Here is a 25,709-nt window from a genome sequence, read left to right as displayed (position 1 = left end):
AACACTCTGTGTTTTTATTATTACTTTTTTTTTTTTTTTTTTAAGCATTTGCTTGTTTCTTTTGTGTGTGCAGAGGACAGTTTTGTGGAGGAGTTGGTTCTCTCCTCTCACATTGTGGACTCCAGAGATCAAGCTCAGATTGTAGGCTTGGTAACAAGCACTTTTACCCTGAGCCATCTCACCTGTGTTTTCAAATTTTATGGTTCAGTTTTCTTTATAAGCACCTCTGAATTAAAGCTGATATTGCTACATTTGAACTCATTTTCCCTCTTTTTTGCTATTCTCATTTTCTCTCTACCTCACTAAATAATGTAACTAAATATTCTACCTACCCAGTTCATAGCGAAGTATAAAGTATAAAAGACATAATCTCATTATGTCTTTTATTAGCTAGCAAGGGAAAGCATATTGTTCTTTCTCATACCCAGAAATAAAGTATCTCTTAGACTAATTGATTTCAATTTAAGGCTGTGATTTTGTTAAGATTAATTTTCTGAGCAGGAAAACCATTGAGAAATAGAAAACCACATAAATGAATAAACGGTAAGTCATTTCCATTACTAATAATTCCAAGTGAATTAAGACATAATCAAATAGTGCCGGTTTTATGTTACTTGTTCTCATTGTAGTATGCTGTTTGTGTATTTTAGAAATGTTATAACATTGAAAGTTTTTATAAATATGAGAGAATGGTCTTAATCTCACTAGTGGCTGCACAAAACACTTGAGTGCATTTAAAATGAGATTTTATGGGTTTTGTGAAACAAACAAGACATACACTGTCTTGCAAAGCAGTCTACTTTACATTCAGACTGTTGAGTTAGTTTTCACTAGATTCATTTTCTTTACTTAATGCATAATCTGGCCGGCAAAGTACAACGCGGGTTTTTCCTACAGGTGATGTCACGTTGGGAAGAATACATCAGTAGAGTTAAAAACACAGGGAGCAGCTCGCCAGATGCTGCAGAAGTCGCCACTTTCTTCCCATTCCATGAGTACTTTGCCAACGCTCCTCAGCCCATCTTTAAAGGCAGATCTTATGAAGAAGACATGGAAGTTGCTGAAGGGTGCTTCAGGCATATTAAGAAAATTTTCACTCAGCTTGAAGTAAGGTTTCTCAGCTTGTTTTAATGCTCTTTTAAAAGTTTGTGGTTTATCTCTTTAATGAGGTAAATTAAATAGTCAGATATTGCAAACCAAATTGTTAGTTTAAGCAAAAGTTTTTTAAATATTTACTGTGTGTGTATATGTGTGTGTGTGAGAGAGAGATTGCTATGTAGGCCCTGGCTGGCATGGAATATTCTATATAAATATACCCAAGTTAGCCTAAACTCACAGAAATTTTCCTGCCTCTGCCTTCCAAGTCCTGACATGTACTGTCACACTGAGCCAAGTAGAGTTTTAGTTAAGAAATAAGCAAGAGTTAAATGAGTTATATCTTATTCTACTAGTATTTAAGAAAGTAGTGTTTCCGATAGAAGTCGTTTTCTTTTTCATCTCAAATTCACTATGTAGCTGAAGATTACCTAAGTTTCTGATTCTCCTCTATCTCTTGAGTAGTGGAATTGCAGATGTGCACCACCACAGCGAACAGGCTTTGTACACAGTTGGCCAGCGCTCCGCCAGCTGAGCTACTGATACCACAGCCCTCCATCAGGAAACTTAACAGTAGTAGTCCTTTGAATAGGAATTTGAGACACGCCATTTATTAGTTCCTCGTGCCTCTTGATCAGCAGACACAAAATAAAGTTCCTGTATTAGCCAGGATGCCTTATCCTGATGTGAAAGTGAAATAAGGACCATCATTACACACAGGAGACAGAAGACTGGGACCTGGGAGCCAGCTGTATCCCCTTTTTTGGGGAGCCCTATGACAAACACTCCTTGCAGTGGTCTTTTAAGCAGTCATCTTCAAGCTTGTTTCCTTAGTAAGAACATCTAGAAGGTGTCACTCCAAGTACAAAGAAGAGGGACTTTGTGTCTTCTGTCTTCTAAATATGCTTCCACCCCGTTTCCTATTATCTGGCACATAGTTAGTATTTAGTAAATATTGATACTTGTGAGTAGGTAGATGGAGATATAGGATAATAACAATTTACACCTGAAAATTATAGTGCTATTACATAAACACAACATCATAGGATAAAAATATGTTCAATGCACAGTAGCAGCTGCCTTCTTGAGGGAGTGCAGAGAAGGGTGTACAGGGCACCTCACCTGAATCAGTAATGCTGAAATTATTTGAGAAACTATTTAAAAATTGAAGTAGATGTGTGTAATGTTGAAGTCTGGTGAAACCTGGTCCTGTTGTACCTGTCCGTCCTCTGCCACAGCTGAGCTTCAGACTGATCCTTGCAGATTGAATGACCCTGCATTCTATGTCAGCTGCCTTTTAGCTAGATTCAGCCATATCCTGAGAGAGGTGGTAGGAGTTGAGAAGAGACAGTCCAGAGTTTCTGACCTCAGTTCCCTCTGCTTGGGTTTGACTTCCTGTTACTCCAGTTTCTGTTAGACTGGCCCACTACAGTTCCAACTGGTGGGGTAGCCCAGGCCGCTGGGCTAGCCCAAGCCGCTGGGCTCTGACAACACCGCTTCTCCTTTTATCCTTCCTAATCCAGGAGTGACAGTGACTTTCCTGCTGCTGCCAGTCTCTAGGTTAATTCACCCCCTGACTGACTTCTTAGTCTTTTGTCACCTGGGTAACCAGCTGTTTGCTGTTTGGTGGGAATATATGAGATAGTTTTTCTTTTCGTAGAGGGACTTTGAATAATACAGGCACACTGGTAATTGATATTTTACCAGTGCTCTTTTTATAATGTAAATAGTTTATATGCAAAAAGGCCCAAATTATAGCTTGAGTATCAACTCTTACTTGAACTCAAACAGCATCCAAATAACAAAAGGAATTATAACTCATTAGGCTTATTATTTTATTTTGGTTTATTAGGCTTGGTTTATAATATATTTATGTATTATATTAGTAACATCTCAAGAACTGTCTGATTAGGTGGGTTGTGGTTGTATACACATGAACTGTTGTCCTAAAATTGTCTCTTGCTGGTGCTCACTCCATAGGAATTCAGAGCCTCAGAACTGCTTCGCAGTGGACTGGACAGATCTAAATACCTTTTGGTGAAGGAAGCCAAAATCATTGCTATGACCTGTACTCATGCTGCCTTGAAACGACATGACTTGGTGAAGTTGGGTTTCAAGGTAAAGACTTCCATCCTAGCTCATCTTCTCACTGGGTCTTTGTTCCCTCACTCTTTTCTTTTTGTGATGATCTAAACTTCTTTCTTTGGGGATTTGTTCACTTATAAAAGGTCTCATTTGTATTGTTTTAAAGCTCTTTTTTAAAAGTATGTGGTAATATAACATTTATATGATTAATGAAGCTAAATCTAACTTAATATTTGAGTAATTTGTCTACCAATTAGCATCAATCATTTGACTGTCTAACCAGGTTATCATAGTTAAGTTTTCAGTTTTACTGAGTATCACTTATTTTAAAAAAATATATATTTAAACAGATTTGAAAGCTATGAAAGTAGTATTTCAAAAATCCTTTTCACCAGAGACATTTATCTACAAACATTATTCATATAGTAAACATGCATCCAGTCCCCATTGTCTGTTCAGAGTAGAATGATTTCATTTATACTGTCAGATGAGATATTAAAATAACTTACGGTATGATAAATATGAAGAGCATGTGGTGTTTATGACGCAGTTAAAGTAGAATGTAACAACTGAGTAATAAATTTGAATTTTCAGAGTTTTTGTCACTGTTAGCAGTACTAACCAAAACTCTCACTTGAATACGGATCTGCAAACCTTAACCCTCTGAGGTTAAGGACGATTGAAGAATAGTCAGGCTGTGAACTTGATTGCATAATTTATACATTGCTGTTTTAATTTGAAATTACTAAGGCTTTTTGACCATTGTTAGGCTTATGGTGGTAACTGCTTGGATTTTCAGCTACCATTTGACAAGATTTTCTGTTTCAGTATGACAACATTTTAATGGAAGAGGCTGCTCAGATTCTGGAGATAGAAACCTTTATACCTCTTCTTCTACAGGTAAAGAAATAAAGGTCCAAGACAGATTTTTAGGAATTCATGGGCATTGGAAAGCTGTACTTAGGACGCTGATTGTCATGGTTCCATGCTCTCCCTGATTTCACTTTATTTGTTGTTCCATTTTCATCCTGTAAACTCTCCCTTTAATCTACTCCTGGCTTTTTATTCCCTTTGAGAGACTTTTTAAAAATCCATGGTGTAAGCCAGGCATAGTGGCTCACACCTTTAACCCCAGCACTTGGGAGGTAGAGGCAGACAGATCTCTGAGTTTGAGGCCAACCTGGTCTACATAGTGAATTCCAAGACAGTCCAAAAACCAATAAAAATAAAAAATATCCATGGTGTATGTATGTGTAACAACATAGTTTTTAAAAGATGAATTTTAATCAAGAAAATTATATTATTATGTAATTTGGAGAGAAGATTAGTTACTTGTCTTTTCTTTTGTTAGAATTGTTTCTACGGTTGTTTCTGGTGTTTTCTGGATATATTGCTTTTCTTAATTGTATGCCTAAATTTAAAACCAAGTAGTGTTATTTTAAAAATGTTTCTTGTTATACAATATTCTTTATTATTGAAGTGTTAAAACAGAATGTGTAATTACCAACATAAGACTATAGAGACCGCTTAATTTACAGATAAATTTAGTTATCAAAATTGCTTTTATAAGCTATCATATAAAACTTAATGTTTATTATATCCAATGGAGGACATATTTCCAGGAACAGGGGGACATGTAGAGAAAGAAATTGAAGTTAGCAGTATACGAAGCTATTAATAATATGGTTTTTACTCTTAATGTTTTCAAAACTTTTTGGCATACTTTTGATACTGGGTGTTCACTTTGACATCTTTCCACTTCTGTTTCTGGGCATGTTTCTCCTTATTTCTGTTTTGCTTACCGCTGACCTTAACCTTCACGTTGTCTTCTCATTACCCTGTTGAAGACCTTCTCAGACCTTCACACACTCTTGCTTACCGTCCGTCAAGAGCACCGGTTCCCCCTTGCTTCTTGCCAACTAACTCATCTTGTGAATTTGCTGGGCCCCTTTATGGAGCTGGTGGGGCTTGAGAATTTGTAAATTAATGAAGTCATCTGATGAACAAGCCTTGTGTTTGGTAAGCTAGAAACCTGTCAGTGATGTATTAATTACAGTATGTTGGTATTTCTTCAATTTTCATTTCTAGAATCCTCAAGATGGATTTAGCCGATTGAAACGATGGATTATGATTGGTGATCACCACCAGTTACCTCCAGTCATTAAGAACATGGCCTTTCAGAAGTATTCAAATATGGAGCAATCTCTTTTCACTCGCTTTGTCCGGGTTGGGGTTCCTACTGTGGACCTCGATGCTCAAGGGAGAGCCAGGGCAAGGTGAAGAGTCACTTCTAGTTAAGGATATAGGTTCCCTGAAACATCTTTTACATAAAGTTTAGCCTCCTCTAAGACCTAGGAACCTGCCCTCTACCAATCTGAAACCATGTTTATTGCCCCTTATATAAGGTATACGTTGACCAAATGAGTTGTTTTGTTCATTAAATTGATACTAAGGACAGAAAAGCTTCATTCCATCCTGTCTCCAAATACATGGCCTTAATGTGATTATCAAATCTAAAGCAAAAGTAACAAGAGTAAAACACTGCTTCTTAACTTCATAAGTAGTGCCAGCCACCTCACAGGTCCTCCCTGTGTCCCCACATCCAGGCCTTCCAGGCTTTGTAGTTTATGACATAGCAACAGTGTTTACACAGGAGAACAGGAGAGCTGTCGTTTTTGTAACATCTTCATTCCTTTGACTCCTGCTTACTTGGAACAAATAGCCAAAAGTTGCCAAAATGTTGTTGCTAAAAGATGAGCAAACTTGGCAACTAGAAAATGTGGTTCCTTAAAATGTCCTTTTGTATACTGAAGGGTCCCACCTTGCTAATCTTTTGTGTTTGGGGCTTTGTCTTGGGACAGCTTGTGTAACCTCTACAACTGGCGCTACAAGAACTTAGGCAACTTGCCCCATGTGCAGCTTCTGCCAGAGTTCAGCACAGCCAATGCTGGCCTGCTCTATGACTTCCAGCTCATCAATGTGGAAGACTTTCAGGGAGTGGGAGAATCGGAACCTAACCCTTACTTCTATCAGGTAACACAGCATGGCACTGGGGCTTATCTTGCATTTGCCTGGCTGAAGTGCCATGAGGTTCAGCAGTACTGTACCATGTGGCCAGCTATTGAGAAAAAGAAAGGTTGCAGCCTCACCTTACCACACAAAAGCAGTCAGTTTCAGATGGATCGAAGATATACAAAGAATAACTAAAAACTCAGTAGAAAGTACTAAAAGCAAATATTGACAAGTATATAGTGATGTTGTAAGAAAGGGCCTCCTTGTTAACAAACCAAAAATAATACAGAAAAATTTTAATTGATTTGAGAAAAAATAAATATGTAAATTAAAACAATATATTGAAAATTCTATCTAAAATTTGTATAGAAAACTCAGTTGCTTTTAAAAAAAAATACTCTGGGAGTTGGAGAGATGGCTCAGCAGTTAGGAGAACCTGCTGATCTTGGAGAAGACCAAGTTTTGCTTCCCAGCATCCATAGGGCAAGTTAACAGTGGTCCATAACTCCAGTTCCAGGGGGTAGGTGCCTTCTTCTGGCATCTATGGGTAGTGTGCACGTGCATGTGCACAGAGAGAGAGAGAGAGAGAGAGAGAGAGAGAGAGAGAGGGGAGAGAGAGAGAGAGCATACATGCAAGCAAAATACATACATAAAATAAAAATAAACCTTTAAAAATATTACACCAGCAGAAAATGCAATGAAGAGAAACACTTTACCTAGAAATAAATGAGTAAATACCTAACAGTAATAAATCACTAAGTCAGACAGTACTTGATTTTGCAATTCTAGTAGGAAAATAATTTGGTGCATAAATTGTCATATGTATTAAAAATACTATTCTTGCTCTAGGTAATTCTTAAGAAGTTGGATGAGTTTATAAAGACTTAACATACTGAAATATTTTCACTACAAATTAGTTTGGAAATAAATAATTTAAACAGTTATCAGATTAAATTTTTCGTTTTCTACACATTAGGAATACTAAAGTCACTCTCTCATATACTTAAAGCTTAGGAACAAATGTGACCTTTAAATGATACCACGTTTAGAGCCATATTCAAAGTAGAAACATGTTTCCTGATCTCCACCTTTGAAGGAGTTCAGGAGGTGATTGGTGTCTCCTGATAACTTTATTGCAAAGTGGTTCCGAGTCCTTGCCTGAGCTACCTAATGGTATTGATCTAAAACGTTATCCAAGGTACTCATCTGTTTCCTTACTTGTTAATTCTATCTCTGTGTGAGTTTTCAGTGTATCGAGAAATAAGGGTATTCTCAAATGATGATTGCTATTAGTTAAATGTATTTCTGAAGTATTAAAAACTTTATCCCCCCAAATATGATCAATGTGCATGTAAACAATACATTTTAAAAAATTAGCATCTGAGAGAATAAATGGAAAAATGAATAAAAGTCCCTAAGTTGAAGCAACCTTGACTTATGTGGCCCAGCTTCTAAAATGTTCATCAAAATATACTTGTTTTTCTGTTTAGCTTCACATCTGACTCAAGCAGAGCGCTGAATTAAGCAGTCTTCATTGCTCACATAAATAAAGAATTGGCTTCTATTTACTGAGAACTCACTGTACTAATCTTGCCAAAAATACCTGAATCAAAACTAGATTTTATTCAGCCTTAGCATTTATTGCATAAGGTCATTTCTTTGGTCTCTGGTTTGTTCTTTTATCTACATTGGAGCTGATCCTTAGATAAATGTGTTTTGCTACCAATATAGAAAATGGAGATTTACAGAGTCATGTGGCTTCTTTTGTCTCCTGTCTTCCAAAGAACTAGAGAATTTAAATGAAAGAGATAATTGAGACTGTCTGTCACCAGGAACCTGGATATAAATGGTGTCTCTGAAGTTCATCCAGTAATTTTCCTCTTGCCTTTGCCTGGATTCCAGCTTCTCTCTTATCTTGGTGTTTGCTTCCCATGATGTGCTTATGTTCTTGTTTTACTTTCTCATCTGACACTTGAACGTGGTCTCTGCTGAACTGGATGAAGTAGCTCTGGGTCAGATTTCTCACTTGGAGGTTCAGTAAAGCCCTTGCTTTTGAGCTCCATATCACCCGTCTTTAACCAGAATTTCCAGCTGAAGCCAGACTGCCAGTTGAGAGCACATGTTCTCACCTTCATGAGTCGAGTTCAGGTGGCAAAAGGAAGACAGTGGAAACAAACTCACAGGAAACATCAGGAAGTGGGAGGGGCTCGGGAAGTGCTGTGCACAGTGCAATCAGTTGTAATACTGCCACACGTACTCCAGTTAGACTGGACATTGTATGGGCTCCTTGGCTCATTTGCCCCTTTATGCTAATATTTGTTGTCACAGCTACCGTTACATATAAGTACGTTGTACAGACTATATATATATCATGATTATTGTGGCCCCAGGAATATTAACCTATATGTCCTGTGTTACAAGTATATTACAGACATCAGGGTTTTACCAATATTAACCTAGAATTAGGCTATCCTTCAACTTCTCAAAAATATTTACTTATCTATCTAGGTTATTAACTTTTCACTTACAATGTGCTCAAAATAAGTAGGCGATCGATAGGTAAGCCTCTTTTGAAGCTCTTAAAAAGTAGAAACATAGGGGAATTAATGTACAATGTGGCTGTGCTTGCATTACAGAACCTTGGAGAAGCAGAGTATGTAGTAGCACTCTTCATGTACATGTGCTTGCTTGGTTACCCTGCAGACAAGATCAGTATTCTAACAACATACAATGGACAAAAGCACCTGATTCGGGACATCATCAATAGACGATGTGGGAATAATCCATTGATCGGAAGGCCAAACAAGGTAGTTTTATGAATGTAATATGTTTTCACATTCATCTTTTTGACAAGCTTTGAATTTATTATAAGTTGTTTATATTACTCCACTTTGTCTAACAGACAAGCTTTCTAGAAGGTCAGGATGGCAACAGAATTTCCATGTATAGTGTCTACACACAAGAAGACTTGCTTCAAAATGTCAATTCTAATAAAAGTCATTTTAAATAAGAGAGACTAATATAAAATGGACAAGTGAACAGGACAGATTTCATACAAGACCTCCAAATAGCCACTAAAGCATCCCTGCCCGTAATTAGTTGTCTTTACCATCATTAACTGTCAGGAAGATATAAATGAAAACACGGTAAGGGATCAGAGAATGCAGTTCAGTCTGTAGAGTGCTTGCCAAGGATTCATGAAGCCCTGGGTTCCATACTGTAATCCCAACTGGTGAGGTAGAGGCAAGAGGATCAGAACTTCAAGGCCATCCCCAGTTATATATCAGATTTGTAGCTTGGGCTGCATGAGTCTGAATAAAATTAAATTAAATTTTTAAGAATACAATATGGTACTTGTACACATCAACAGAATGGTTAAAATTGTAAAAGCTGATAGTGTGAGGCGATGGAGCAGCTGGAACTTGGGCACTGGGACCTTGCTGATGAGTGTATAAATTGATTCAGAAACTTTGGAAAGTACTTTGACAGTTTAACAAGTTAAGGATACATTTAACATAGCCCTGCAGTTCCCTTTCTGCAATGAAAACATGTCCACAAAGAAAAAATTTGAATATCCAATGTAGCTTTATTCTAACTATCCCCAGAGTTAAAGCAACTCAGATGTCCTTTAACAAGCACATTCATTAATGGGAGCCTGGCTGCTCAGCAGCAGGACAGAGTGAGCATCTTAGGTACCACACAGAGAAGCTACACAAGCCTTGTGCTATTGACAAACTGGGTGTAAGATTTCATGATTCCATTCCTGTGCTTATTCAGAGCTGGCAGAAAATAAGGGAAGTAGATCAGAGACTGCCTGGAGCTGTGAAGTTTCCTGCTTGTTTACAGTGGGGCCCAAGGTGATGGGCATTGTGGTGGTGGTGGTGGCTGTGTGGGAGTATATGTTATCAAAACCATTGTACATAATTTGTACCTCTGTGAAATCCACTCCAAAGGAAGTGTTTTATAGACTTCCTAAAATCAGAAGGACCGTGAATGGTAGGTAATTCGTGTAGGGGATTAAGTAAGCTTTGTTGAATTCGTAGAGCAGGGATGAAGGCCTAAGAGTTACAGTTGGTGGCTAGAATCTTGATGAACCCCCCTCGCTATTCATATGTGTGTTTTCCAAATGAATAAAAAGACTATGGAGATTTTCTTTTTTCACTTTGACAAGAATGCCATGAACAAATACTAGGGACACACATTGAATAATAAGTGAGTATACTTAGCTATATTTTTTGAGTATTTGGGATGCCACTTAATAAGCTGAACATAGCCTGCCTTCTGAAGCTTGGCAGTCTAATGGTGGAAGGTTGTAGATTCCAAGAACAGTTCTTTAATTGTTAGCCATAGTAGACAAGTGCTGCAGACAAGAGTGTGAGTAATGGGAAGACGTGGTCCAGGGTGCTTACCATGCTCTAGTGGCACTCACTGACTTGTTCTTGAAATTCCAAGTGAGAACTGATAGGATTAGGTGTCTTCTGAGATAACTTAAAGATAAGCTGCTTGTTTCTAGCATTTTGTGTAGACTGTGCCTTGCTGTACTTTTGAAAAGATAACACATTCCCCACCTTTTCTTCCTAGGTGACAACTGTTGATAGATTCCAAGGTCAACAGAATGATTACATCCTCCTTTCTCTAGTGCGGACCAGGGCTGTGGGCCATTTGAGGTGCGTGAGGTTCAAACTCCAAACTCTTACCCAAGGTTACTGTCTGTTGCAGTTCTGAGCTTCAGTGAGAAAGTAGTTCTAAATGTGTTCAATTACTTGCTATAATTAATCATTATGGCAGCTTGTAGGACTTCCTGTCAGAATAACATCAGGCCCCTTATGTAGTTTATCAGTGCTGTTACTGCTGACTGTTGACCTCATAACGCCGTAGCAATTGTTGCTTCTTCCTCATCATTTGCATGCAGAGGATTTTTACCGTAGGGTCTTAATAGTCTTGGATCTGTTAGGAACAGCATCAGGAACCAAAGAAGCTAACGTGGCAGGGAGCCTCTTCAGGAGCATTTTGTTTTCAGTGCATAAGGCTTTTTCTGGTTTTTCTCTCCATACCATCTTTCAGCTTCATGAGAGGATAAAGGAGCCATTTGTTCTCCCAGGATTAAGAATGATCCAAACAAACAATAACCTATTTTTATCATTTTGTGATGTATTTATGTATTAGAGATTTATGGGAGTAATATCTTCTTATTACAAAGCAGCCATTTGGTTTTATATAAATCTTCATCTCATGTGACTTACTAGCAAAACTCAGGAGAGCTGGAGTTCATTGTCTTAATTTATTCGATGAGTATAAAGAGAAGGTTCTCCAAGCTCTCGTAAATTGTCATTAAGTCCAGATCTCTTTCAGTCTTAGGTCAGAGTCTATTAGGCTGCTAATCTTTATGGAAGAGTAAGCAAAGACAATGTTTTAAGAAACTGTTACAAAGTGATAGCGTTAAAGTTGGCTTATTTTTGCTTATTGAAGTATCAAGCATAGAGTTAGTTAGGTCTTTTCTGAAAACAGTTTGTTGTTTTTTTTTTTTTTTCTAACTGGCATAACTACTGTCTGAATGGCCATCTTTGTTGACCTAAGACCTCTTAGCTTCAAGTGTGACTATGTAAATGCTGTGTCCTTCTCTTCTTCTGTGGGTACCTGTCCTGCACTTAGATACATGCAGACAAAACACCTATACATGTACAATAAAAATAAACCTGTTTTTAAAAATTCAGTAACTTGAATTCCATAGGGATCTCTGCCTAATTTTCTGAAAACTAAAAATGATTATGAATGGAGGATTTAAAAAGAAGGTGGTCTCAGTCTTGCCACACATCTCCACATTTTCTGATTAAAAACACCTTTATCCATCTGTTATTTGGCAGTGTACTAGCTTCTGGATATATAGGAATAAATTTAGCTTTCATGATCTCCACCCTTGAGGAGTTTGGGGACCAGTGTGGGACACATTCAAATAACTGGGAAGATTCCTTTGCTTGAATATGCCCCAAATTTCAATTCCATTCTCAAGTGCTGTGGAGATGACACTTGTAAAAGCCTCTTAGCCACTACAGTCCCAAAGACTACAGTAAACGTTCTCACAGAAGGACCTGGACAGTGTATTTGCATGTATCCAGAGTAGAGCCTCCTGGATGTGACAAGGAAACCGAGCACAGTAATAGAGTGATTCCTCAAAAGCAGTTTAAGCTGCTTCCTTCCTCCAACACTCCATTTTTTCCTAGACAACATTGCTTACATTTTCCTTTCTATTTCTGTGAAAGAACGCCTACTAAGGAGTTCTAGCCCTTACCAGTGTTGAGATCTCTGAGTAACTCTATGTTAGGAATGTGAAGAGAGGCAAAAAGAATTACTACTCTAAGGTAAAACTAGTAAATTTTCTAGGAAGGAAAATTTTATCTTGATAGAGCCTGGGAATTTGCTAGGCAGAAAAGTGAAAGAAGGTGGTTGTCATAGTGATAGTGATGCAGTATTTGGTGACTGTCACCTGACTCCTCTAGGATTCTGGTAGAGCTACTTGGATCTTTTAAACCAGTACATTGGTTATTTTGTCTCTCATACGTGCACACACACATTAACTAGCAAGATGTTATCAATGAAGCGTTTGCTTACTGGGTTTACTGATCACATACATTGATTTGCTTTACATCTATTAAATCCTTAAGGTTTTTATTGCAATAGCTTATACTGAGACTATTTAGGGGATTATGTAAAACAAGGAAAAGAGGGATGCATACATACATTATTCATTTCAAACTATGCTAATTATTTTGTTTCCTAAAGGGATGTCCGTCGCTTGGTGGTAGCCATGTCAAGAGCCAGGCTTGGCCTTTATATCTTCGCTAGAGTATCCTTATTCCAGAATTGTTTTGAGCTGACTCCTGCTTTCAGTCAGCTCACTGCTCGCCCGCTGCATTTGCATATCATTCCAACAGAGCCTTTCCCAACCTCCAGAAAGGTAGGCCTTTCGTCACTGTGTAGAGCAATATGTCCCAAGTGGGACACTGGGTTCTCTTATAGTGACCACTTTAGTGAAAATACCCAATCACTGATATGAAATGCTCCTTACACCAAAGAACTGAATTATATAAAAATAGTATCTGCTAACACTGAAACTTACTACGTATCGGGAGTTAACTCCATACATTCGTTGTCTCATTTGATCTCAGTAGCACATCTGCTCAGGAGGCTTTCCTATTATGCTAATTGTACATGTACAGAAGCTGAGGGTAAGAGAAGTTAAATAGTTTGCCAAACATCAGGTGGGTGGAGGAGCCAGAATTTGAAAACAGACAGTCTGACTCGAGAATTCCTGTTCTGATCACCTCACGACACCTCCTCTCGTCATCAGTTGTCACTTATCAGAGTAATCTAGTTAAGTTCTTACAGAGTTTGCATTCTGGGGTGGTGGGGCAGGAAAACACAGACAGCTTAACCGTCTCCTCTCCCCCTTTCCCACTGCTCTTCCTCTGTAGGATGAAGTATAATGCAGTTAGTTCATCCCTACTTACATTCTTGCACACAAAGGCACAGATCCCTGCTTATACTCTTACTGCTACTTTATTTTCTTAGAGCATGCTACAGACTTGAGGTTTTTGTTTTTCATGTAATGAAATGTGCCAGAGGTCCATTAAATTTTAAATAAAATTGTCTTAAATATACTCAATAAACTTCTTATTTTTCACTTCCCTAAAACAAACAAAATAAGTTTAGTGTGTTTGTTTTTTGGTAATGTTTACCACTTCTCTTTAAAGACTTTTCTGTTTGCTTGCTTATTTGTTTTGTTTTTAAGAAATGCTGCTCTGAGAAAATTGGAGGAAGGGTTGAGGGGTGGTTGGGGGTGGTAGCGTCACAAAAGCCCTGAGTACCGCCTGGATAGCCGCCCACATTTCTACACTTGGCTCCTTTATAGACTTGCTATTGTGTGCTTGCTACTGTAAGGTAGGATCCTTTTTTCCTGGAAAACTTGTTTTTACAGTCACAGATTTCCACATTAATCCCCACAGTAAGCAACAATAAGACTTGGCACATGATCAATGATTACAAATAGGAAAGTTAGCAGTCTTCTAAGGTGCTGAAGGAGACAGGCAGATCTGTTGTGCAGTTGCTTTACTGCTAGAGTGATCTTTCTCAGAAACTGCTTCATGAAAGTCCCCTCATCTCACTTCAGACTTGCAGAAGCTAGCTTTCGGGCTGCTGCAGGGAAGGGGTTTGCACTGTGACAGTGTCTCAGTAGAACCTGACAGATGCTGCAGAGCTTCAAAACAGGGATTTATCACTTCCATGGCTGACAGGCTACATATAGTAATAATAAATGTTCACATCTTTTACTTCAGAAAAAAAGAGGAAAAGTAGTTCTAATATTTTCATTCTGAAACAATTGTAGATTCTCTCTGGATTCTAGACAGTAACAGAAATTGTTGCTTTTAGACCAGTGGTGCTCAACCTGTGGGTCGTGACCCTTTGGGATCACATGTCAGATATCCTGCATATCAAATATTTACATTATGATTCATAACAGTAGCAAAATTACAATTATGAAGTGGCAATGAAAATAATTTTATGGTTGGGGGTTACCACAACATGAGGAACTATATTAAAAGGTTGCAGCATTAGGAAGGTTGAGAATCACTGTTTTAGACCATGTTGATTTATTTCCTCTATTCATGAGGTTTTTATCTTAATGATTCTTTGATATTAATTCACATCCTGAAATTCTTATTTTACTTATCAGCCCAAAGTTGTATTAAAACTTATGACTCTCAGCTCTGTTGTCTTTCATTTTTCTGAATTTTCATGACGTGCTTTCTGGACTCTGACTTTGGAATTTCATGTCCTCCATACTTTCGTGGTATTTATAGATTCAGAAACGGGCTTTTATAGAAATGATAGGTTCTGGGGTTTTTTTCAGTAGATTCTTCACTCTCTTTTTGCTTCCTTATAGAATGGAGAAAGACCACCTCATGAAATACAGGTAATAAAGAATATGCCCCAGATGGCGAACTTTGTGTACAATATGTACATGCATTTGATACAGACTACCCATCATTATCATCAGGTGAGTTTGCTCAGGGTTGACACTTCATTTCTCTAACTGTGGAGTGAGTCTTAAAACTAATTTGTTATGGAGAGTCTACAGTCAGACATTGTTATTCGTGTAGCATTCATATTTTAATACCTTTCTGTAGATACAAACTGGCACCAAGTAACTTGCTCAAAATGTGCTATTTGATGCATTCTGTATTTATCATGTCTGTATGTACTCCTAAAACTATCAGCTTAATATAGATAATGAACATACTTTAGGAATATAGTGAGCTCAGTATGGCTTAAGATTTTTTTGGGGGGAGGGGGGTGTTGTTGTCTTTTAGAATTCATTTTCTTCATTTGAGCATCATTTTGTATTGTTATTAGCCCCCTACATATCCTCTTTCAGGATGAATCTGTTCACATGTATTATTGTAATGAGCTTTCAGAGGTTTCCTTTCTTCCAGCTACAGGTCCCTTATCAAACACATGTTTTTATAAATTTTTTTCTTTTTAAAACAGCTTTTAGTAGAGTTTTGAATTTTGATATCTAATACATAAAATTACTTTACTATAATTTATTCTTGTATTCCTAAAAATACATACTTTCGCCCAGTTGACAAAGACTGCCCTCTACCAGTTACAGTTCGGGTTGTGGTGTTTACAAGTAGGCTAGATTTTGAGTTCATTTCCGGCAAGGTTCCATGCAGTATTGTGTTTGTTCATCCATATGTGGATATTCTGTAGTTTTACTGCCATTTCCTCAGTAGACTATTTTATTCTCTTTTGAACTACTACTTGTGAGCTTAGTCAAAATAATAATAATAAACCCAAAATAATGGAGTGTCTACATGAGTGTTCTTTCTGGATTCCACTTGAGTCCTCTGTTCAGTATGTCTGTCCATCCCATCACCGTCACTGTACTACCCGGATTACAGTACCTTAGAGTAAGCAGATCTTAAAATTAGACAAAATGAATATTTTAGTTTCATTCTTTTTCAAAAATGACCTATTTTACCTAGACTCAGCCAGCCAATTTCTAGCCCTATAAAAGCCCACTGTAATTGAAATAATGTCTCCAGGAGAGAAATTATTCAGGGTGAATTTGGGGAAGTTAGTACCTTACCAGTTTCAAGTCTGTCTCTTTTATGAACATTATATACCTCCATCTCTTAGCTCTGCCCTGAGTGTCCATTGCTATTGAGTGGTACTTTTAAAATGTTTTCAAATTTCTGACTAGCTAAACAAAATCTAGGAGGAAAGAATCTATGGTGTTCGCTCGCTCCAGGCTGCCAAGGCATTGAGAAAGGCTAGGCGTAGACGGCTCTTCTGCTCTCCCAGATGAACAAGGCATTGAGAAAGGCTAGGCGTAGACGGCTCTTCTGCTCTCCCAGATGAACAAGGCATTGAGAAAGGCTAGGCGTAGACGGCTCTTCTGCTCTCCCAGATGAGCAAGGTGGGAGCTGGAGCTCGGCCCTTCCTTCCCTCCCCACCACGTCCTGGTCTTAAAAAGTGGTTTTCCTCATAGACTCCTCCAGTGAAGGTGGACCTCAGGTTGATGTGGCAGTCCATTCTAACCAACCACTGTGCTTTCTTAGAAGATTATCAAAAATTCCTTTGATTAAAACTCTCATAACTTTTCATGTTGGTTTTTACTTCTATGTGACACATAGATGTATTCTTTCCCATTAGCAGAATCAAGGTCATTGTTCAAAAGTGTCAAATGGTTGTATCAAATGGCTAGCAGTGTTTAAAAAACTGTAGCAGAAGCAGTGTGTTAAGAAAATGATGTACTGTGAGAGCTTGCTCAGCTTTATAAGCTAGTGTTCTTGACAGTCACGTTCATGTGGTGTTTTTTATTAGACTTTCTTACAACTTCCACCTGCAATGGTGGAAGAAGGTGAGGAAGTTCAGAGTCAAGAGACAGAAATGGAAGCAGAAGAAGAAGCCATGGCTGCTCAAGCTAACCTCATCCCCAGTCCATCCGAAGCCAGCTTGAGTCAAGAGTCCCCACCCTCTCAGCCTGCGTGCTCCAGTCAGACTGAGGCAGCCTCCAGTGAGATGGAAGATGTCTCTGCCCAGGGCGATACTGCTTCTGCAGCTGAGCCTGCCTCTGCAGCAGCAGAAGCTGCCACCCTAGCAGATCCTGCTTCCATCCCTGCAGAAACCAAATAGCCTCACCGAAGCCTTTCCCGGGAATTCCATTTATAAAGTCTGCACAAAGTTACCTTTTGTATTTCACACTTGCTATATGACTTTAATGACACCAACTATTGTTCCGTCCTTATTTTTATTAGCTGGTCTCCTTGTTTTGTATATTTTTTTATTTGTAAATAATATAAACAACTCCAGTTTTCATTTGTTCATTCAGAAGAGAAAATAATTTTGATTGCTGAATGTATCTGTAAACATACTTGCATTAAAAGAGTTTTCTATGGAATATATAAGGTATACTTGCCCTTTTTCTTTTCAGGTTCTTGTATAGCTCAGCCTTGGACTTCCTGTACAGCTAAAGACCATGAACTCCTGGTCCCCCTGCTCCTGCCCCCCTAGTTCTGGGATTGCTTGCATTCTCCTCAACTTTCTTTTATGCCCTGCTTGGGATTAAACCCAGGGCCTTTTAGGTGCTAGACAAGCATCCTGCCAGGTAAACCTCGCCCAGCCCATGCCTCACAAGTTTAGTAAAGGCCTCTAGAAAAAAAGGACACAAGATGCTAGCGTTACCTTCAGCAGCTGTGAACAGGATCCCAGTTGGGTAACAGGTAGCAGGTTGTTTCTCCACGCACACTCACTGTCAAGCACTCAAGCCTGTCGCCTTGCCTCCCATTTTTCTTCCTGTAAGGACATAAATGGCCATGGGGTAACGGTCTCTGTAGTCTGTCAAGAACATGCACATATTTTCTTCTCTGAGCCTGAAAATGATTTAAAGTCACCAAGGTATGTGTGGCCCAAGCCCAATCCAAAATCATAAACTGACTTAAAACTTTTCAAGTGTTGCTAGAGTTTTTCTGCCTGGCCCACAGTCAGGGCAAATCTCTCTCACCCGCCAGTCCCAAGCCGCTCAAACCCGATCAAGTAAACACAGAGACTTATATTGGTTTCAAACTGTATGGCCGTGGCAGGCTTCTTGCTAACTGTTCTTACAGCTTAAATTAATCCATTTCTATTAATCTATACCTTGCCACGTGGCTTGTGGCTTACCGGTACTTTACATCTTCCTTATCCTGATGGCGGCTGGCAGTGTCTCCCTTCCCAGCTTCCTGTTCTCTCAATTTTCCTCTCTGTTAGTCCCGCCTATACTTCCTGCCTGGCCACTGCCAATCAGTGATTTATTCATTGACCAATCAGCAACATATTTGACATACAGACCATCCCACAGCACCTCCCCTTTTCTTTTCTTAAAAAGGAAGGTTTTAACCTTTACACATCTCCAAAGTCAGCTTGGTATATTTGGGAATTTGGGCGTAGCTTCTCTTACTACTTCCTGCTGGAGGGGGGCGCTGTATCTTCTGGGGAAACAAAGAAAATTTTAGGATCATGGAGTAGTCCGTGAGGCTGTATCATCTGAGCCAGTTGCCTTCAAACCATTCTGGATGTTGGATCATCTGGGCCATGGTGTCATCAGAGACCTTTCAGGGGGTCTTGGCTGGTCAAACCTGATGTATCTTAATCTGGAACAAATCCATAGCCTCTGGCTTTCTGTGGGAACAAAAGAGACTCTTTTCCAAAGCAACATATCCTTATATCCAAATTTTGAAGTCAAGGTATCTTTAAAATATATATATTGGTTTAACTCAACAGCTTTTACAATCAAATTTTTTTTGCAGCTAAAAATCCCAAAGACAACACAATCCAGATTCTCTGTGTAATATTCATCTTCACGTGGCTTATTTTTTTATATTAATTTTACTGTCTCTTTAAAGACTTTATTTTTTAAAACTATGTATTTGTTTCTATACTGTATATATCACCTTTTTTTGTCTCTTTTAAGCCTACGTATATTTTACACACATTTTAAACTATTACATCTGAATCTGTCTTATTGTGTATCTATTGCTTTAAGCTGCAGCAGCTGTGGCTGCTGGCTCCGCCCACCTCACCTTCCCAACATGGCGTGGTACTTTACCACCAGCTCTGGGAGCTATCGTGGGTCTATGCTTTTATCCAAGCAGCGTGTAGCCCAAAAACCTCTTTTGTTTTGTACTAGCAAAGGCTAAATCCACAATGTAGCCTAATGTGCCATTTGTAGAGGCCTCATTCCCGCCATACTGCAGGTCGAGCGTGCACGCCAGCAACCCGCCAGTAGCTCAAACCGGCAGCTGCTGCTCATTTGAGAGAGACAATTAGGAAGCTGTTTTTAGCTCCGTTTTAGAATCTTTTTTTTCAGGTTTTAGGTGGAAACTCTTGCCACCACGTTGGACGCCATTTGTTGCTAGAGTTTTTCTGCCTGGCCCACAGTCAGGGCAAATCTCTCTCACCCGCCAGTCCCAAGCCGCTCAAACCCGATCAAGTAAACACAGAGACTTATATTGGTTTCAAACTGTATGGCCGTGGCAGGCTTCTTGCTAACTGTTCTTACAGCTTAAATTAATCCATTTCTATTAATCTATACCTTGCCACGTGGCTTGTGGCTTACCGGTACTTTACATCTTCCTTATCCTGATGGCGGCTGGCAGTGTCTCCCTTCCCATTCAAGTGTTTTGCAATTTTTAAAAAATTACATAGTTCTTTTGAAGATTTAGTTATTTTCATTTTGTGTGTATTTGGGTGTTTTGCTTGCATGTATATCTGTGTACCACATGCATGGACGTCAGAAGAGGATATCAGATTCCCTGGAACTGGAGTTAAAGATGGTTGCTAGCCTCCATGTGGGTGCTGGGAATGGAACCTTGGTCGCCAGTACTCTTAATCCCTGGACCATCTCTCCAGCCCAATTGTGTTGTTCTTAACATAAACTTGGGCACAGTGCCAAAAAGTTGGACATGCCTGATTGTCCAACGGAGTCTTGTTTATTGGTAGGGCCCACTTTAGCCCTAAGGAATGAGATCCTTAGACACAGGGCAGGTTCTCCACAACACAGTGGCATCAGATAAGGCTAGTGTGACAGAAGCAGGGTTCATCATTCAGCTGAACAGGAGTGTTGGCAGGACCCAAGTCTGGGCAGTAAGAGTGAGAGAACCTAACTTCTGTGTGCAGTGAGGAAGCCGCCTAGTACAGCAGCCCTGTGTTCTGTGCCCTGTGAACTTTCCTGGTCAAATGTGAGGAGGCAGATGTCTTGGGACCTAGTTACAGAAGGGTGGTCAGCCAGCCAGCAGCATTGGTGGTATACTGAAATTGATTAGAGATACAGAAGTTCCAGCTGTCTATTTAAATCTGTATTTCAACCAGGTCCCCTGGTGACTATGCACTTTGTGGCTTGAGAGGCTCTCTGCGCAATTACTGGGCTGTCCTTGTGAATGAGGCTGTGGTGGTGGAATTAACAATGAAAGGGACTAATGTTTTCTGACAAGTGACCTCTTCTGATAAGGACCCTGGGCATGGTGGCAGGAGTGGAAGGCAGCCTGCATGTGTGTACATGGGACGCCGGCATTGACCGCTAGTTCTCTTTTTCTCCATCGATCTGCTAGGAGTTGCCGAGGGAACTTTACATGCATCTCCCCTCTAGTGCCTGTAGATTTGACCGTATCCAAGGAACCTTTAAAAGAACCGCACTGATGTCCCTCTGATGCTGGCAGTGCAAGGAAATGATTGACTCATAAAGAAGTAAAACCCAGAAAGTCAAGTCAATTATATTTTAAGTGACAAGTGTTTGTTCAGCTACCAGGCTATATAGGATCCACACTGTCCGCTTACAGTGTGCTACTGCACCAGAACACTTGTGTAAATGTTGGGTGAGGAGAGAAGATGGATGTGAGGAGAGGATGAAGGGATAGAAATACCTAGCAAAAAAAAAAACAAAAAACCCTGGCCTATTTTATCAGAATAAGGATCAAGCCAGATAGTCGGTTACATAATTTCTCTGATGCAAGACTTTGAAAACAGGTGTTGTGGGCATATGTATGGGGAACAGCAGTCATGGAATTATTTTCATTTTGAATATACAATAGCAGGCCATGCAGGAAGGAAAGCAGCTTTGCTGTATTATGGTGTTTCCTGGAAAAGATTTTTTTTTTCCCCTCCACCTGTTAGTAGATATGAATTAAGATGCCAGCAACCAAAACAAGCCCAAGTCTGGGCGTGAATCTGTGTCTGCGTAGGTAACTGTAGTTTGTTTGTTTTTCTGGTGGCTCTTTCTATCACAATAAAAACTAAATTGTGGACACTGGCCAAGTATTTAGTCAAAGGAATTAAAAGATGGTAGTATCACTGGGGTTTCAATTTTCAATTGTTCATTCACTCTGAAGGCCAATGAGATGCAGTTGAAACAGAACCAGTGAATTTTTACAGCAATTGGAAGAGAGATTTTGTGCTCCCCACCCCTCGTCTCTGTCTTTTTAGTAATGGGGAAACAGAATGAAGTACCTTGGATGGCTAACTTGAGGGAGGGGTAGAGTCTAAATTCAAAGTCCTAGGGATGTGCCTTGTTTATGTTCTATAAAGAGAACACGTGAGTGATTGCTGCATGAACTCTGGAGTTTCCCATTTAGTTTGGAGTTGTGACAGACACGTACTGAGCCATGTGACCAGTGTTCCCCAGCTCTCTAAACTGTTTCTTGTATTTGAATATGTCATAGCTTGGAAGTTATTTTTAAAAAGAGGCCAGAAAGGTGTGTGCCCAGAGAGTGAGCATGAAATGAAGCAGTCAATGTAGTAAGGTTTTTTTCCTCACCAAATGCTAAGTTATGAAAGTTCTTTAAAGCAGCAGAGAATAAAGACCTCCATTGATGTAGGCAAATGGCTAGAAAGGTCTAAACATTACCAGGACTTTTAAGTCAGTGTGGTGGTAAAAGTTAAGATGTTTTGCTGGATACTGAAACTACATAAATGGCTCGTTTGTGGTCTATAAAATCAGTTGTTTATGATTAGAGCAAGCATAGGTAGTGTGAAACAGACTTGGAACTCAATGAGAACAGACCCAGATTTTAATCTAGTTATTTATTAGGCGTTGGCTTGACCTTAGGCAAATATAACCTCTCTGAGCCCTGATTTTCTTTATCTACAAAACCATGAAAAAAAATTCAGGCATTTCTGTTAGTTTTTGTGTACTGAATATGAAAATATCTGGTCACCTACATTCTTGGTAAAGCCACTTGCTCTCCAAGTCCTCCCGAAGCATTGCGACAGTGTGGGATATTGCCAGTTAAGCTAGCTGAATCCCTGTCCATGGAGCAAAGCACAAAGGATGGATGATAACGCAAACACATGGAGGCAGTTGACCTTTGGGGCTCAGCAGAGATAAGTCTATTGACTAGATACTAGTGTGTGAGTCCATGGTAACATGCAGGATAGACTGTTCTGAAATTAAAATTCTAGCGGCACAGTGTGACCGGAAGGAAGTCGATAGGTCCTACCATGCTTCTGATATATGGGGCGCTTCTGTTGCAGATAATTGCTGTAGATTCTGAATCTGGTATTGTCCCACCCTAAGAGCAGATTTTTTTTGTTCATTTGCTTTGATTTGTGCCTTCCACATGCCATTTTTTTTCTTATCTTGTAGTCATTCAGATAGTATTTTTAGAGATGTTTCTTCAATTAAGAGCATACAAAAGGTTTTTAAAAAAAATACTGACCATTTTGCACAAGCCAGAAGAGCATTTAAAGATAAGCAGTGTCTTGCTTCCTGGCAAAGTGCTTGGCGGTTAGCCTTGGTAATTATGAAGCAATCATGTTAATAGATGTTTAAGGATAATGGAACTGGAGCTGTGCTGAGCTGAGGATGGAAATGAAAACATGTGAGACTTTTCTCTTCATCCACTGGTGCTTGTTAGCATCCCAAAGGGGTTTTAATTAGATGGGATCTAGGAGCTGTGGATGCTCTAGTTTCCCTTCCTCGGAACAAACCCTAGCTTAGTCGCCCAGAACATGCGTCAGATGACGCCTTGCTGCTTGGTGGTGGTGTGTCAGCTGTACTCACTTACCTCTACTGTTCGGCTTGTGCTTATTTAGATACCAGGCTGCATTTTTGCCCATATATGCAATGATATCTGATCCCACTGTTTCTTGATATATATTACAGAAAATGCTACCGTTCCAAAATACTATGAACAGCATGTTCCATGGTCAAACACACCGGCATCAAAATTAATTATTCTCCTTTTACAGAATCACAGTGCATTAGTAGCTAATTACAGGTTCAGAAAAGACCTGCTATAAAGAATCATATTTAACTTCTTCTAACCTAGCATTTCTCAAGCTTGAGATTAGACCAAAGGACTTTTGCTTTTGTTTTTTAATAAGCCATCTTATGTAGCTGTTTCCTCAATCTATGGCTTGCTAGCCATTAAACTCTACATCAGTAAGAACTTGTACTCTCCCGTTAGATAATAAAGCCCAAATATATTTTTCAGTGAGGAAGCTTGAAGTGAAATGGTTTGTAAACAATGTTATAATCCAGTCATAATAATAATATAATCCATGTGGCATTACTAGCAACATCCTGAATATGCAAATTTAAGAGAATGTACCATGATAGTCCTTCACGTGAGTCTTTCAAGAGAAGGTTACTGAGCAGTTTGTTTACACTTCAATTTGGAGCTCCAAATTTTCGCACCAACCCTTTCTTCCTAATCCCTACCATACAGTAAGAGCTCAAGTTTCCAACATACTCCTTTTCTTCATTTCTTTTTCCTTAAAATGTTTAAATTGAAAAAGAAAGGAATTGCTCAACTACTAGGAGTTAGCCAGAAGACAATTGAGGGATTTGGATGTAATGTCCTTCCACAAGGATTTTTAACTCATAGCATAACGTTGAAGTCTCATGGTTGATAACTGCTCCCGAGATCCTGTCTTCCTCTCAATCTGACTTTATGCCACACGTATTCCACGCATCCTTTGTCATGCGGTCTAAGCTAAGATGGTAGAGGTTTCCCTCTGGGAGATGCCTGTGTGTGTCGGGCAACAAGGCCGGATGCAACTCCAGTTTGTAAATAAGAACACCAAGGTCTTGGGTGATTGGTTTAGGACACTACAATGAATTGAACTGAGAACTAGGCAAATACCCACTCCCCAATGCATGCGCTTGCTTGAGACAGTTCAAAGTAGAAAAGGCAGCAGCACTCAAGCTGTGTACCTAAGTAGGCAAGCCTACTAAAGATTTGCTGTCATGGTTAGCTACCAGAAGAACCTGGGTAACAGGCCAGAAGGAAATAAGACATCTGTAGAAAAGATGGTCTGATATTAATAGCGTTAATACTAAAGGATGAAAGCCAAATTAATGTTTGTTTTGGTTTGAAAAAGACATGAGAAGCACATAATGGGCAGAAACCCTACTAAGCAGTCCTCTGTGCTTCCAACGTGCTAATTAATTATCTAAAAGTCATGTTCTATTTAAGCAGTGGCAGAGCAGGTTAAAAACAATGTGAGTTCTAGTAAGGAGGCAGATAGCACTTACCTAGATCTATGGTTTAAACTACTCTTGTCCATTTACTGGCTCAGCCACCAATCAACATTCTGTCTCGAACTCAGCACCTGTGCGTGCTAGCTGGAGTGTGTATCCTTGTGCCCTAAAGTTCTCAAGAGCCTAAGTCTCTTTGTAAAACACTTCACAGCAGGAAGCTCTTTCTCAGCTACAGAGATAAATTCTGAGGCTGCTGTTGCCAATCCATCTCCCACCCAGCTTCTTGACTCTTTCAATTTCAGAGGAGATGGGCTGTTTCTAGATAGTTCATGGAGGGTAACTGTAGAAGGCACTGGATAAAGACCGCTGTGACCACAATTTCCTGAACAAATGACTTACTCATGTGCAGCTCCACATCTTTGTGTCTTAAAATCAAATCGAGTTTAGGAGACCTCTCTGGTCTGACCACTGTGAACAGGAATGAGGCTTTATTCCTGGTGAGCGGCCCACATTTGTAGCAAGCAAATATCTGCTGTCTCATCTGCTGTCTGAGGTCATGAGCATATTATATCTTAGCATCTTGTCTCTGTGTCTCCATTCCATCTCCTGCTGTCTCAGCTGTGCTCCTGCTGCCCTGTGCTGGATCCCAGCTTCTGACAGCTCCTCTTGCCTACTTTGGAGTATACAGATGTTAGCTGGTTTTGCTGAAACTGGTATTTGCGTTTTCATCTTCTGGTTTCTCTGGAGTTTTTTGGATTGTTTCCCGAAGGAAAAGCATCAAATACTAACTGTGAGTGATGAAAATAGGTGACCAAAATGAACTTGTTTAAAAAGAAGTTAGGGGCTGCAGAGATGGCTCAACAGTTAAGAATGCTTCCTGTTCTTGCAGAAGATCACATGCAGCTCACAACTTCCTGGAACTCCAGCTCTGGGGCATCTGATGCCTGCTTCTGGCCTCCGGGGGCTCCTGTATTCACATGAACTCATATAGGTATGC

At 39.5% G+C, this 25,709-nt stretch overlaps 1 protein-coding gene across 1 annotated transcript in view; it reads left to right on the top strand.

Annotated features, from left to right (window-relative positions):
- Aqr (aquarius intron-binding spliceosomal factor) overlaps positions 1-17,656 on the top strand; it is an 80,531-nt gene extending 62,875 nt beyond the window's left edge. Inside the window, exons 26-35 of the mRNA XM_052723391.1 lie at positions 898-1,107; positions 3,076-3,213; positions 4,009-4,080; positions 5,269-5,456; positions 6,042-6,213; positions 8,829-8,999; positions 10,774-10,859; positions 12,973-13,147; positions 15,134-15,247; positions 17,080-17,656. Of these exons, the coding sequence (XP_052579351.1) occupies positions 898-1,107; positions 3,076-3,213; positions 4,009-4,080; positions 5,269-5,456; positions 6,042-6,213; positions 8,829-8,999; positions 10,774-10,859; positions 12,973-13,147; positions 15,134-15,247; positions 17,080-17,391 (1,638 nt within the window). The 3' untranslated portion in view covers positions 17,392-17,656. The remainder of the gene's footprint in view (positions 1-897; positions 1,108-3,075; positions 3,214-4,008; positions 4,081-5,268; positions 5,457-6,041; positions 6,214-8,828; positions 9,000-10,773; positions 10,860-12,972; positions 13,148-15,133; positions 15,248-17,079) is intronic.
- The last annotated feature ends 8,053 nt before the right edge of the window (positions 17,657-25,709 follow it).

This window comes from Peromyscus californicus, unplaced genomic scaffold (assembly GCF_007827085.1).
Source record: "Peromyscus californicus insignis strain IS unplaced genomic scaffold, ASM782708v3 Scaffold_7__1_contigs__length_154581171, whole genome shotgun sequence".
NCBI classification, from domain to species: domain Eukaryota; kingdom Metazoa; phylum Chordata; class Mammalia; order Rodentia; family Cricetidae; genus Peromyscus; species Peromyscus californicus.
This window is presented reverse-complemented; position numbering and strand designations above follow the sequence as displayed.